Source organism: Sinocyclocheilus anshuiensis, unplaced genomic scaffold, assembly GCF_001515605.1.
Source record: "Sinocyclocheilus anshuiensis isolate Anshui unplaced genomic scaffold, SAMN03320099.WGS_v1.1 scaffold186, whole genome shotgun sequence".
NCBI lineage: Eukaryota > Metazoa > Chordata > Actinopteri > Cypriniformes > Cyprinidae > Sinocyclocheilus > Sinocyclocheilus anshuiensis.
Genome location: NW_015542355.1, coordinates 1,669,492 through 1,683,664, shown reverse-complemented (window position 1 = coordinate 1,683,664; position 14,173 = coordinate 1,669,492). Strand labels below are relative to the sequence as shown.

Here is a 14,173-nt window from a genome sequence, read left to right as displayed (position 1 = left end):
TATAAAGGTTTAGAACAACTCGAGGTTGAGTAAATGATGAAAATGTTCATTTTTGGTTGAACTATCCCTTAAAGCCAGGTACTGTGATTGTATTGAATAAAAATACCACTGTACTGCGACTGGAACACCATGGTGCCATGTACAAAATACTTTTGCTACTTTTTTGTAATACTTTTTGTAAATGGGGGTGGAGAATTGATCAGTTTCTCCTGAGCATCTGACTGACTTCAGTATTGTGTTTGGCAGATAATGAGCAAGGTGACCATGAGACCGCACAAACGGAGCCATTGCAGCTGCCCTTTCAGTACAGTGATGCCTGCACTCAGTGGGGGGTCCAGGCATTGACAGACCACACTTATGCCTCAGGGGATAAAATAATGTTACACAAGGCAACACAGTTCCACAGTGAAGATCCCTTAGCCCTTGCCATTCTCAAGAATGACACTAGCCCTTTATTGTACACTGGCTTCACCCTTAGTGTCTTTAAAGAACATGTTAAATATCTCCAGCAATTCTACACTTCCAATTTTAAGATGCACATAATGGATCAAATTCTGATGACCATGATGAAGCTGAAGTTGAATTTCCTTCAAGGAGATCTTGCTGAATGCTTTGCTGTGTCCCAGAGTGTAGTAAGCCGAATTATCTCCTACTGGATTGATACAATGGAGGAGCACATGAGAATCTACATTCCATGGCATTTTATATGAAATTTAGAATGCTGTAGTAATTTTGGATACATTGTGTAGTTGTTTGGAATTATTCGGTGTGACCATTAAATATACTGTTTTTACACAAATATGTTCAAGATCTTATATTACTTCTTTCTCCTTATATATCCACACACACAAACACACAATTAAAATGTCAAGGTGCAATTTATTTTCCCACTGAAAATGATACAGTTTGTCACAAACAAACTCGTCTACATCTTGGATGCCCTGAGGTTGAGTAAATTTTCATTTTTGAGTGAACTAATCCTTTAATTCATGCACACAGATGACATGCAAATGTACATTATCCCCAGTATTCTCTGTAATTTAACTATACAACTGGAAAACTCAAAAGGTTTGGAAACCTATCACTTTTTATTTTAATCTCTTGCAATTGTTCAAAATCAGGATATAATAATTTCTGACTGAACACTGCAGGAGCAGCTTACTGCTAAAAAGAAATTGCAATATAGAAACACCAAAACATTATACTACATATTTTGTATTGTAATTTGATATATTTCAGCTCTATTTCTTTCCCTCAGTCTATTCTTTGACAAATAACGTGTTGAATTCTGATCCTCTCAGTGGTTTCTCAAGCACAAGGTACATAGCACTCCTGCTCTCTGAGAACACATTAGTCACTCAGTGAGCGCAAAACACTGACATTCTATAATTAGGCTATTTTTCACACCACATTAATTAGCTGCTAGATTTATCCAAATGCCAGGCTGGGTGCTGATAATCTGGTGTCCGTATGTGTGCGTGTCTGTGTATTTGTGTATTTATGACTTGTAGTAAGTTATCATAGACTGAACATTATGCGCAGCTAAGCTGGTTCAGTCACAGTGGAATTTTCAACAGAAAGAAAAGAAGAAAAAAAACTTGTGAGCTAAGGGGTTTGCAAAGGAGTGTAAAAGGCACCGTGACACTTAAAATCACAAAGGGCATCATTAAGGAATTTTCTCACCATTATCTGAAATAAAACTTATTTGCGTCACTAAAATGTCTGGTAAGACACAAAATTAAAACACATTTAGTCATTTTTGTTTATAATAAGCAGCATTTTACTGTACCTTTTATTCTCAAAACCTTCTCAAAATGAACTTTTATTCCCTCTACCAGCTCCATACCAGTTTAAGGGTAAAGTGTCAAAATCTCAAATTACACCATACAGTAGCTGAAAGTAAAATGCTTTTAAAATGCCATTGATTTTCCACTGTCGATACAGGAGTCTTTTGGGTTAGTAGCACCTCTGTAGAGCAGATAAAACAGACTCAAGGGAGTCGATGGCATTTGGAGAGAAAGGTGGGAGAGGAGCAGGTGTCAGCAAGGTTTTGCTTCCAACAGTGTATGTGGAGCTCATAGAGTAAGCTGTTCCCTTCACAATGGCTTGGTATGATTTTTAAAAACAAGAAGCAAGTATTTGGCAAATCAAAATGCATTGGGTTTTTGTTACCTGGTTAATCACGTCTATTCTTGGCCTTGGAATGGGGCATAACACTTTATTTGAAGCTTATGTTTTCTTCATTTCTGTGCTTCATTTAAGTATCAAATTTATCTGAGATGGTTTTCCTACAATCTGAAATTAGACATACAGGAAGAGTACATAAAATGAATGTGGACATGAGATTTTTGCTTTCATACTTTGGTATTTTGACAAATCTGCGCAATAGTTTTTCCTTTAAAATCTATTAACGAGATTTTCTGAAGTCTGTTTGTAAAGAAAAAAAATCAGTAAAGCTGGAAACTTACTCTCCATTTAATTCCATTCATCTCATTGCTTTCTCTGGGTCATTTGTGATTTTTCTTTCCAATGGGATGTTGTCTATAAATATATGTGTATAGTTCATTCACTACCATTCAAAATTTGGGGGTCAGTAAGATTTTTTTGAAAGAAATAAATACTTTTATTCAGCAAGGAATCATTAAATTGGTCAGAAGTGACAGTAAAGACATTTACAGTAGGTGCTACAAAAAGATTACTATTGCAAATAAATGCTGTTATTTTGAACTTTCGATTAATCAAATACTCCTCAAAAAATGTACCATGGTTTCCATAAATATATTAAGCAGCAAAAACTTTTTATCACTGATAATAAAAAAGAACTTGAGCACCAAATCCTATTAGAATGATTTCTGAATGATCACATGACACTGAAGACTGGAGTAATGGCCGCTGAAAAATCAGCTTTGTCATCACAGGAATCAATTACATTTTAAAATATATTTAAAAATAAAACAGTTGTAATAATTGCAAATTTAATATTATTACAATATTATTTTGATCAAACAAATTCAGTCTAAGTGAGCATTGGTGAAGTCTTGGTGCAATGACTTCTTTGAAAAACATAAGAAAAGTATAAAAGAAAGTATTAGAAAGTATACAATTGTTCAATTTGTCAATTTCAGACAATTTTGAATTTCTTTTTTTTTCAGGATATGATCGTTCTCTGTCAGGTTATCATCTGTGTAATATTACTGAGTCTGTGTCAGTGACCAATGTGATCTCCTATCCAACCTCGTACACCCAGAGGAGACCGTGTGGTGGGTGGCTGCCATGGACAATGTGTTATGTCACGGTTTATAAAACAGAATACTGAACACAGGTGTATGACATGCCAAACAGGTCATGAAATGTTGCCATGGCTATGAACAAGTTGGGAGTTACTGTGCCTTGTGTGAGTACTTTCAAACAAATTAATATGAAATAGAATTGTCCCAGGAAATTAAAGAAAGGAAGAGATGCTGCAGATTGTCTTGATCTACAATGAAAATTGACATAATTGTTGGCCACTGTACACTTTTTTGAGTCTTTTTTTATATTGATATTGATATTGCCATTATCTGAGCCTTGGACAGAAGTGCAGAAACTCTAAACTCTAAGCCAGGACTGTGTCCCTCAACAAGAACGACAAGGACTCTGTGGAATAATTCAAACTCCTCTGGCTCTGTGAGCAGCTGGGACATTGATTGTCCTCAGTGGCAAAAATGCTGTCCGACTGAAAACATCTCTCAGTGTTCAGACCCAGTACCACCAGGTATACATAAACCCATACCCTGCATCCCAGAATTCTTATAGGTACATTGTTAAATAACATACATTGAGTTTAAAAAGCCCATTTTTCCTCAAGTCAACATAACCTGGTGCTTCAATGTGACAATGACAGTTAAGACAACCTATCAGCTAGTTACCATGGACAAAGGACTCTTCAACCACACCAGACTGCTGCACTCTGTGGTTTGTAATCATCAGTTTATCATTCAACTCACATTATGTGCTTTATAAACTTTAAGATGCCAAATATGCTGTCCAGGTAGGCAGCTCATTATATATACAGTGGGTATGTTCTGCAGTGATGTAACTGTTGGGTGTTTCTGTAGGTAACTGGCGCTCTGGGAACTGATGAAATTTCTGTGCATCATGTCTGGTCATGGACAGCAGGGCCCTTCACAACCTCTTCCTCACTGCTGGTTTGTTCTTCTAAAGTTATCTTTCTAAAAGACATCTCTACAAACTGTATCTGCTGGGAATCATTGAGGAGGTGACTAATGTTGTGGTGCAAGTCGGATTTCTGCGATTGTGAAACCAAAGCATTTCATATGATTCAGTTTGTAAAGAACAGCGCTATCAATGTGAATAATACAATTTTATATATTTCAATGTTTGATTTTATGAAAATTTTTATTGACATTTTTACGGAGTTGCCACTTGATGTATAATGTACAATTTGGATCCTGAAGCTAAATTAATTGGGAACCATTGATCTACAGATATCTTTTTTTTTTTTTAAATAAACTTTTATGTAATAATGTCATTCAAGCTTGTCCATTATCTTGATAAATCGACATGCATACATTGTAATTTCCTAGATGTGGATGAATGTGCAGCTCCGGAGTTGAACAGTTGTTCTCTACATTCACACTGCAGAAATACAGTAGGGTCTTATTTGTGTGCCTGCCATCATGGGTATCACGACCTCAGTCCTTCACAGTTTGCATTGGTAAGAAAGGACAATCATTACATAACGATGCCATCTTAACCACATGAAACCCCATCATTTTGAGGGGACCAAGATCCAGTCAAGTGTTTTCTGTTTCTAATCAGCCCCCAGAGTCACTACACAACCTTTCATCAACAACACTACCACCCCATCCTGGACTACTCACTCAATGCCAGGTACACTAGAATAACTTCTGATTATGATCAGTTATGATGCACTTTTTCATCAGCAATCATTTTGAACTTTGTTTGTGCTGCTGTCCTTTCCTTTTTTAAGATAATAAAACTGATGGAGGACAAATGAGTACCGTCACCTTGGGACCATCCTGGACATCCACTGTTGGTCCCTCTTCAAGTTCAAATAATCCTTTCTTCAGCCAGACATCTTCTACATGTGGTTTGTTATGCAAAATTCACTTGTTCCAGAACATACGGCAAAGGACATTTTTGTTAAGAAATTTTGAGAAGTGGCACAAGTGATTCTTATATCAAGCAAATAATTCAGATTTTTTTTTTTGTTTACTTACTATTCCAAAATCTATTACAACACAAGTAATGCAACTAAATGCAGTGTTTGTATTACTATATAGTATATACTATATATTTTTTCTGGATTAGAGTTTTACTAATTAGAGTATTCAATGTTTTTTTTAGTTCAAACAGACATACACAAAACAAATGGCTTTGTGATTCAATACCATTTGCCCTGTTTCCAGCATGCACTAGGGTGTGAATAATTAATATCACGAAGTGACCGATATATATATATATGTAAAATCATTAAAATTTTTAGACAATGAATTATTAGAATTAAATTATTAGAATCTAATTGCTATACTAAATAATTTTTTATTTACATTTGTTTACACTTAATAAATAATAAAAAACATGATTAAATAATAAAAACAAAAAATGTAATATTTAAAATATAAAAATTAATACAATTAAATAATGTACTGTAAAAATGTAAAAATCCTTTTAAAAAGCCCTAAAAATGATCTGAGTTCTGGGTGATACTCATTTTGTCACATTGATTACTATCTTTTGAAGGTATTTTGATATGATCAATGACCCAGTGGCAGGATTGGGTAGTTTCCAGGTTACTTTGCGGCTGCTGAATGGCACGATTCCTTTACCTGAGAATTACACCTTCTCCCCTGATGAAGAGGTAATTTTGGAGGTTGGGGTCAACACTACTATCTTCCAAATCAAAGTTATCATCAACAAGTGCTGGGCCACTTCCAGCAGTGACTCATCAGAGAGTCCCTATTATCCATTTCTGGATAACGGGTGGGTGCAGCTGAATAATGCCTTTCAATCTGGGAATATAATTTTTGCACTGGCTAATTTCATTTGATTAGAACTTGCAGCTTTCAAAATTTGCTTTTACCATGATCTATCATCACAGTTGTTCAATTCATTTAATTGTGCTGTTATTAGAACCCCGCTGTGTAATGCCAGTGTTCACACATCTCGCACTGCTCCTCAGATGTCCAGTGCCAGACGCATACACAACTGTTCTTCAGAACGGAAACAACACTGTCTTTGCTGTCAGTGCAGATATTCAAATTGGTGAATCAGTATGTCATCTACCTGCACTGCCAGATCCAGATCTGTGTCGAAATTCAGGACAACACCTGCAGACCTGTGAGTCTTGAGCTTATGTTTCATGAAATTCATACACAGTGACCCTACAAAGCATTTGGACAATTAAGTCACACTCCACATTTTGTATCTAGTTGGTGTTAAAATTAAATGTTTTATTTTTTAATGTTTAATGTAAATAAATGTTTGTGGTATTATAATTTTTTACAAATTATAATTTTATTTCTTTCAGTGTATTTTGTTGTTTATTCTTTTCTTTATAGATTAAATGAACAGCATGTGAAATGCAAGAAAGTTTAATCTTTTTGCAATTCATTAAGTTTGTATGGGGAGGACATACAGGTCTTCTAACTTAATTGGAGTGACAAAGGCTTCCATTGGACCCTTAAAGAGATTTCATACAAGTAAATACTTCTTATTTAATGCAAATGAATGCTCATATAATATCTATACCCTGCATATTAGGACATATTATCAGCTGACAAAATCTTTCTCTCTCTTTCTTTTTCTTAAAACATCAGTCGAAACAGATATATCAAATACTCTGCAGACTGTTGGATTTGTTCTCCTTGGTGTTGGTGTGTTTCTGTTCTCCCTGGCTGCCACTGCGGGTTTGGTGTATCATAAAAGGAAAATCTGGAACTACAACTTCCGTTTTAAATCACAGCAGGAGAGCTTTACCTATCATGTTTTTGACACGTAACTGCACTCAGATAGTCAACTGTAGCCGTAAACTGATCATTTTATTATTGGATATTAGTATTACTAATAGGCTCAGTAGGCTATATAGAACATTTAATTAATGGATTACATTAAATGATTCATGGAATTCATGGATTTGACTACCTATATTTTTGTATTAAAAACAATTCTGTAGAACTTAATCTGATTTTTTTTTTTTTTTTTTGGTCAGCACTTTCAAATGTAACATTTGTATAAAATATAGATCAAGGCCTTAACCATGTCTTGGACATTGGGGGCGGGGGTACCATTTTCTTTGTAGTGGTTGTTATGGTCTTTTTAAAGGATTTTTTTTTTTTTTGCACACATTCAATCTGATTCGTATACCTGATATGTCTAAAATGCAAAATGTTAATTGTCCATCATATTCATTTAGTTTGCATCACTGGAAATCACATTTTATCCACCTTTCTCCCTTATTCTTCTCGTAAGCGCGGACGCAGCCATTTGTAATTGTGTCTGGCTTCCGGTGTCATCTTCCAGCTATTTTTAGCTGTACAAAACAGCTCGTTTTGCAGCTTGATATTGCAAACTGGTGTTTCTTAACATTTTATTTTTAATGTGTTGTCTTAATTATAAACACACAAACAATTTGACCGTTTACTGCGCTTGTAATTCTCGTTATTTCCCTGCCGCGGCTAATAAAGCGGAAGTCTCGCACATTCACAGAAAGCAGCTTACTTCCGCTGTGCAAAATAAGGTTAATAGTAAAACCGTTATGAAATATTAAATGTTGAGCTGCTTGCATCTTACCTCGCATTCTTTCACCGTTAAAAACTGGAGCGTCTTGCGGGGGAATTTCCTGCCTTCTTTGATTTGATTGGCCATGTCAATCATTTTGACATTAGGAGCCTTGATAGACAGATCAGCCTAAAAAATAACTTTTAAAACTTTGTCATCCTAACCACAAACAAAGATGCATCAACAATATCAAATGGGAGAGAAATGTGTCCATTTCTAATTATTTGCAGGGGTGCTTCTCCTCCTCAATGTCTATTGTGGCCCTGGTATAGATATTTAAATTGATCATTTAGGAAAATTGCACACAAAAACGACTAAATACACCCTTTTCCAGTGATGTTGTGCCACTTTCTTAAATAGGCCCCTAGAGGACTCTGTTGTATTAGCTGTACAATTTGATACCCGCTTTGGTCTGTTGTCGGTATGTGTTATGTGCTATACATTTAGACAGATGAAAATCTAATATGAGTATATGGAGGCCTTTGTAAACAGAATATGTTCCAACCGATTATTCTCAACCTTGTAGGGAGGATTTAACATTTCCTAAAAATAATGTGACTATCTGCTGAGACTTTGAGTGCATGGAGCCTGTGAGAGAACTAGTAAACAAGGCCTCCTCGATCTTTTGTAGGCTGAAGGGGTTTGTGAATTCTCCAGAGACATGGAGTGTAACAAGTGTATTTCAGAGATGGGGGAGTCATACATATCTTCAATTCACCAATTATTATTCAGCTACATGCTAAAAGTACGGCGTCTCCGTGGCAACATCTCAGTTTTGCCTCCAGGAGCTGTGGAACTGTGTGTATTTGTGTGTTTTCATGGGTGTGAGTGGATCTGTGAGCATGTTTATGTTTGCATGTGAATTCATATGTGTTATCAAAAACAGGTCATATCTTACACACTGGTCATTTTTACTATTTAGGTTGCATTTTAAAATCTTGATTTGTTAGTTGCATCAGAATCAAGATGTAAACCAACAGAAATATCACTGTTATCTTAATTACTGTTTCCCTCGGCTTCTGTTACTTAGTGCTAGGACCCTTCCAGGACACACACACACACATGCACACAGACTTCATTTTCTTCATAATTATATTTATTATCTATTTAAATAAAAAAGGATGTGTAACTTAATAAGACCCGGTCGTGATATACACATCGATGTTTATTAGTGAGGGCAATGGGCTGTTGAAAGGAAGGACACAAAGTTAATGTCATTTATTCCAGTAAATGCAATTATAAGAATGCAGATGAAGCATTTGTGTTGTAATTTAAATAAAAGCCCATGTTCTATTTCATCTAATCTGCCTCCTTGTGTCTCTGAAGATGAAGCCTTCATCTCATCTAGAATTTCAAGTCTCCATAATAACACAAGAGCTGTTGTTCTTAAACTCATGATATCCCTGTGGAAAAGACCGGCTAGTTGGTAGGGTTCTGGTTAGCTCATGGTTAGTTGGTTTGGTCCCAACCAGCTGGTGATCACCATCTACAATGTATTCCGATATAAGTGTGGTCTTTGTCTCTCATGTTCTCCTTGTCTGTGTAATATCTGCCCTGTGAAACCAGAAAAGCAACCCTCAGGACTTTCTCTCTCTCAAAAGCTCAGGTTCAACAAAGATTCCCACAGTTCACAGCAGACAGGACTCAGGAGTAACTATGTCCTAATATGCCTCTTAAGCTATTCATTTTACATTAGATCTCTGTCCAAAATTCCCTCTAAACTTTGAATTATTCAGACAATTAGTACGAAGACAGCTGACTTGGAAAATGGGAAATGACAGCCCCCCAGTGTTTTCATCATGATGGGGACTTTCCATTGACTTCTATTGTTGTCATAATTAACTCAAATTAAATATACAGTATGGTACTGATACTTGATGAGTATCCAGGATGCATCAGATATTTTTTAACTAATGTCAAAAAATATTTTTTTTTATTGTTTATTATTATTCATAAAAAAAAACTATGAGGAACATATTTCTTAATGGATATTGCAATGAAACACGAAAACAGCCAGATATACACTAATTTAATCACATTTATTAGACTTTCAAACAGTATGTTATAATTTAAGGAAGCACTTAATGACACGTGATATTTGCTACTTTAAATGATCATCATGGCAACACTATGTTTTGAGAAATAGCATGAAACAGAAAATACATTTATAGCACCATTTCAGTTGTTGCAAACAGTCTGGGAGCACACGTACTTTTTGTTCATGTTTTTCTCATTGGAAGCTCATCTTTTAATCGTAATCTATGACATACAATAGCCTATATACACACAGTACTTTAATTGAACACGTCTCTCATTCTGTATGCAAAAATATTTTCTAAAATATTTCTCATTACTTCATTGTTCTGTCTATAGCTGCCTTCCTCTTTCTCGTGTGCTTTGTGTCAGTACTTGACATCCGGAGCGAACCGGACTACTCCCCGACGTGGTTCTGGTCGTTCCACCAGTGGTTCTCTTCCAGAGGTACCCGCGGAATAATAATCGCTGACTCGTCCGAGGCCAGACTCAGATTCTCTAACGAGCAGAACAGTGTTATTGCCAAAGGAGAAGCGGAAGGGCGACAGAGGAGGTAGAGAAAGAGAGAGAGAGAGAGACACAACATGAGGTGTTTTATCTGGAAGATAACAGCGCGCACTAGAAACGAGCTTTGAGCATTCTGAGACCAAATTATACTCATCATTTCTATTTAGAAATTGTACATTGAGACCGATGTAAGTCATAACGGTCAAGCAAATGCTTGAATGAATATTCTCATGAGAAATAGGCTACGTGTAATATCCAGTACAGTAACATATGCTAAATATATCCGTTTTCTATCGTCAATATAGCCGCGGAAAAAGGGCGTTGTAGGCACGAGGCACAGTAGACTTTAACCCATTTAGCTGGGACTGTAACGTTATTTACGTTTTCACTGAATTCAAACAGTCACTACATATTTAAATTATAAGGACGCAAACGTTAATTAAAACGTTATTGGATTAAGCAAATTCATTAAATGGAATCCTTCCACCAGAAGAAATAGCAAATAGGCCACGTATAGCCTACACTGCAGTTAACCTTTTGGTGTCTAATCCTGTTCCGTAGCCTACACACAGGACCGTATTCTACAACCGAATTGACACCTGAAAAATGCAGGTAATGACAACCGCATTTACTACAGAAAATGTAGTGTGTATGGAACCAAACCTAACAGCTAGCTGTTATTAAACTTGTATCAATTCTGTCTTTTCTGGATGTGCATTGCAAGAAATCACAGGGTAGGTTAGAATTAGGCTACTCATTACTGTTGCCAGATCTTGCTATAAAAACACTCAAAAATGTTTTTATGATTAAATAAATAAGCATTATATATATTTATACTATTTATTTTTAGTGAAATATTGCATTTAACTATATATTCAAAAGCAGTGGCGATGCTTTCAGCTGTGGCCCACCCAATGAGAAGTGGTAATTTTCCAAATGGATGTAATTTATTAAACGGTAATAATAATAAACGTCTTATTTCACTATAACTTTGTATTTTTATTTAAAAAATATATATAAAAGGTGAGTTTTCACGGTCAATTACAGGCAGTTTCTTCATTTTCCCTCTTCCTATAGGTGCCATAGGCTACCTGTCAACACTCCCGTTTTTCCGGGAGTCTCCTGTATTTCACACCCATCTCCGGCTTTGTTATTTTTCCCGGGAAACTCCCGTAATTTGTATGGCCCTACCTCGTTATATGAATAATCACATCAATATATAATTCCAAGGTTGACCAGTTGCGAGATCTTTATAATGAAACGCATCCTACTCACACAATAGACAGATCATACAATTTTGAACCCATTTGTGACCTCAACCTGGCAACCTACAACTCAGTTGCGCTGTTGATATCTGTGCATATAGGCTAGACCAGTGATGGGCAAACTTGGCCCTTCCAGGCCACTTTCCTGCAGAGATTTGATCCAACCCTGATAAAATTCACCTGCCTGTAGCCTTCTAGTAGTCTTGAAGACAATGATTAGCTGGTTCAGGTGTGTTTGATTAGGGTTGGAGCTAAACTCTGAAGGAAAGTGGCCTGGAAGGGCCAAGTTTGCCCACCCCTGGGCTAGACGGTTGAAGTTGAATCAAGCATCACTGGTAGAAATGGCATTAGAAAGCTCAGGTGGTGCTACGCGAAGAAAACAAAACAAAACAAAATATAGCTGCAAATTCAACAACAGCTGGACGGAGGAATTTAATTTCTTATCGGGAAGCAGCATCGACAATTCCCATGCTTTTTGCAAAGTGTGTCACACTTATTTTAGTATCGGACACGGTGGGAAAAATGATGTAACGCAGCACAATAAATCACAATGCCCCAAACCCAAACTCCTTTGATGTCTCAGACATTTGGACCCCATCCTCCAAATAAATAGATGAATTATAACCGTGATCTCAGGCTGTTCAAAGGAAAAGTCCAGAAATAAAAGCAGCATGAAAACAAGAAGACAGACACCACCGAACAAGAATGCAATGTGCTGTTTTAACTTCTAAAACTAAAGATTTAAATATCATCAAGTTCAATTTCATTAATCTCCTGAAAATAAATAAATAAAAAATAATTAATCTATGAATGACATTAAAAGTTCACTGTAAATGGATTGTTCTTGCAGTAGGGAGAAGAGATTGATAGTACATCAAATTACAAGTACCACAAAAAAGATGTGACACTTCAAACTCTTCTATTGAAAGCAATGCCTCAGATGAATACGTTAAGAAAAAGATGCCTTTTCCCTGACCTATTTTTCTACAAAAACACAGTAACAAGCCTGTATGTGATGGTAGTCAACATTAAAACAGAACATGTATGTATATAAAAAAAAACACTGTAACAAAGTGCTCAACATCCTCCAAAAATAACATTAACAACAGGAAAACAACATACATGTGCAGTCAAACTGTCCTAGTCAGCCTCCTTTGGCCCAACACTTTCCATATGGAAGAGAATACGCATGGGAGCAAATCAAAAGAACACTAAACAGTTATGGTGTACTAAATTCTCGATGGAAACACTTTGAGTACGAAGCACTAGCAACACTAGTTTCTCTCAGTGAGTAATAACTGTGCTGCTGAAGTACGCATGAAGGCGGAAGAAGCTTAACTAATCTCAGGCGAGAATTACCTTGGGTCGGGCATCGCACAGCGCCACAGGTGTTGCTTTAGTGTCTGCACCCAACCAATATCTCGGATGGGCTGACAGAGCTGAATGTAGTGGTACTGTTTTAGCATAACCCTTCAAACGAACGACAAGATTACTCGTTAGCTGAACATTAAAGTAATTAAAGGGATAGTTCAACCAAAAATGAAAATTCTGCCATCATTTACTCACCCTTATGTCATTCCAAATTGGTATGACTTATGTGGAAATTATTTGCAGAATGCTTTTTTCCCATACAAATATCATTATATGTCAAAATTTGTCAAAAACAGTTGTATTCAATAGAATAAAGAAAGTCATACAAGTTTGGAATGACACTAGGGTGAGTAAATGACAACTACTTTTGTTTTAGGGTGAACTATTCCTTTAACTCCCAAAGCATAAAATCATTATGTAAATCAACCAAATTTCAATCAATCAATCAATCAATCAATCACATCATTAAAGGGGTCATATGATGCTTTTTTAAAGATCATTATTTTGTGTATTTGGTGTAACAGAATATGTTGACATGCTTTAATGTTCAAAAAACACATTATTTTTCAAATACTGTACATGATTGTAGGTCCTCTATGCCCCGCCTCTCTCAAACACGTCGTTTTCAACAAAGCCCCCTCCTTTGACAAGCGCAGTCTGCTCTGATTGGCCAGCTGACCCAGTGCATTGTGATTGGCCGAACACCACAAGCACACGTCGGAAATGTAACGCCCCTTACCATAATCGCGAGCGTTAGCTTTCAAAGTAAATATCAATAATGTCATTAGTTTTACCATCAGTTCAAGCTCGAAAGGGCAACAGAGTCGGGTGACAGACACAGTGATGATGCAGTACGCAAGCCGCGGTTAAGACAGCTGACGTGCTATGATTTCTGAAAGACAGTTCACTCTCCTGTGATGTGACCCTGTTCCCCTCAAACACACACGACACGCGTTACTCTGTGCTGCGTAAAACTCCACATTTGAACAGTCAGTAGCAAATACTTAAACTAATAACAAAACAGTAGCTGATTCAGAAGCGCCAGATTGTCAAAGCAAAGTCAGAATTACCTCCTCTCCTAGGTTCACGAAACGGTCGTCCATAAAATGCATTGCTGTTCTGCTGTAAGTAATCTTAAAGATTCCTAAATACATCTACTTCCGGAAGGCCAAATAAACTGCTTTTGCTTTCGC

The 14,173-nt window shown here is 36.5% G+C and overlaps 1 protein-coding gene and 1 pseudogene across 1 annotated transcript in view; one reads left to right on the top strand and one right to left on the bottom strand.

Moving 5' to 3' along the window:
- The first annotated feature begins 2,152 nt into the window (after positions 1-2,152).
- LOC107691692 (uromodulin-like 1) lies at positions 2,153-7,024 on the top strand (annotated as a pseudogene).
- Positions 7,025-10,172: 3,148 nt separating this feature from the next.
- Positions 10,173-14,173, bottom strand: part of LOC107691655 (microtubule-associated protein 6 homolog) — a 20,094-nt gene continuing 16,093 nt past the window's right edge. Inside the window, exons 4-5 of the mRNA XM_016490389.1 lie at positions 12,969-13,079; positions 10,173-10,335 (exon numbers count right to left, since the gene is read on the bottom strand). Coding sequence (XP_016345875.1) covers positions 10,206-10,335; positions 12,969-13,079 — 241 coding nt within the window. The 3' untranslated portion in view covers positions 10,173-10,205. The remainder of the gene's footprint in view (positions 10,336-12,968; positions 13,080-14,173) is intronic.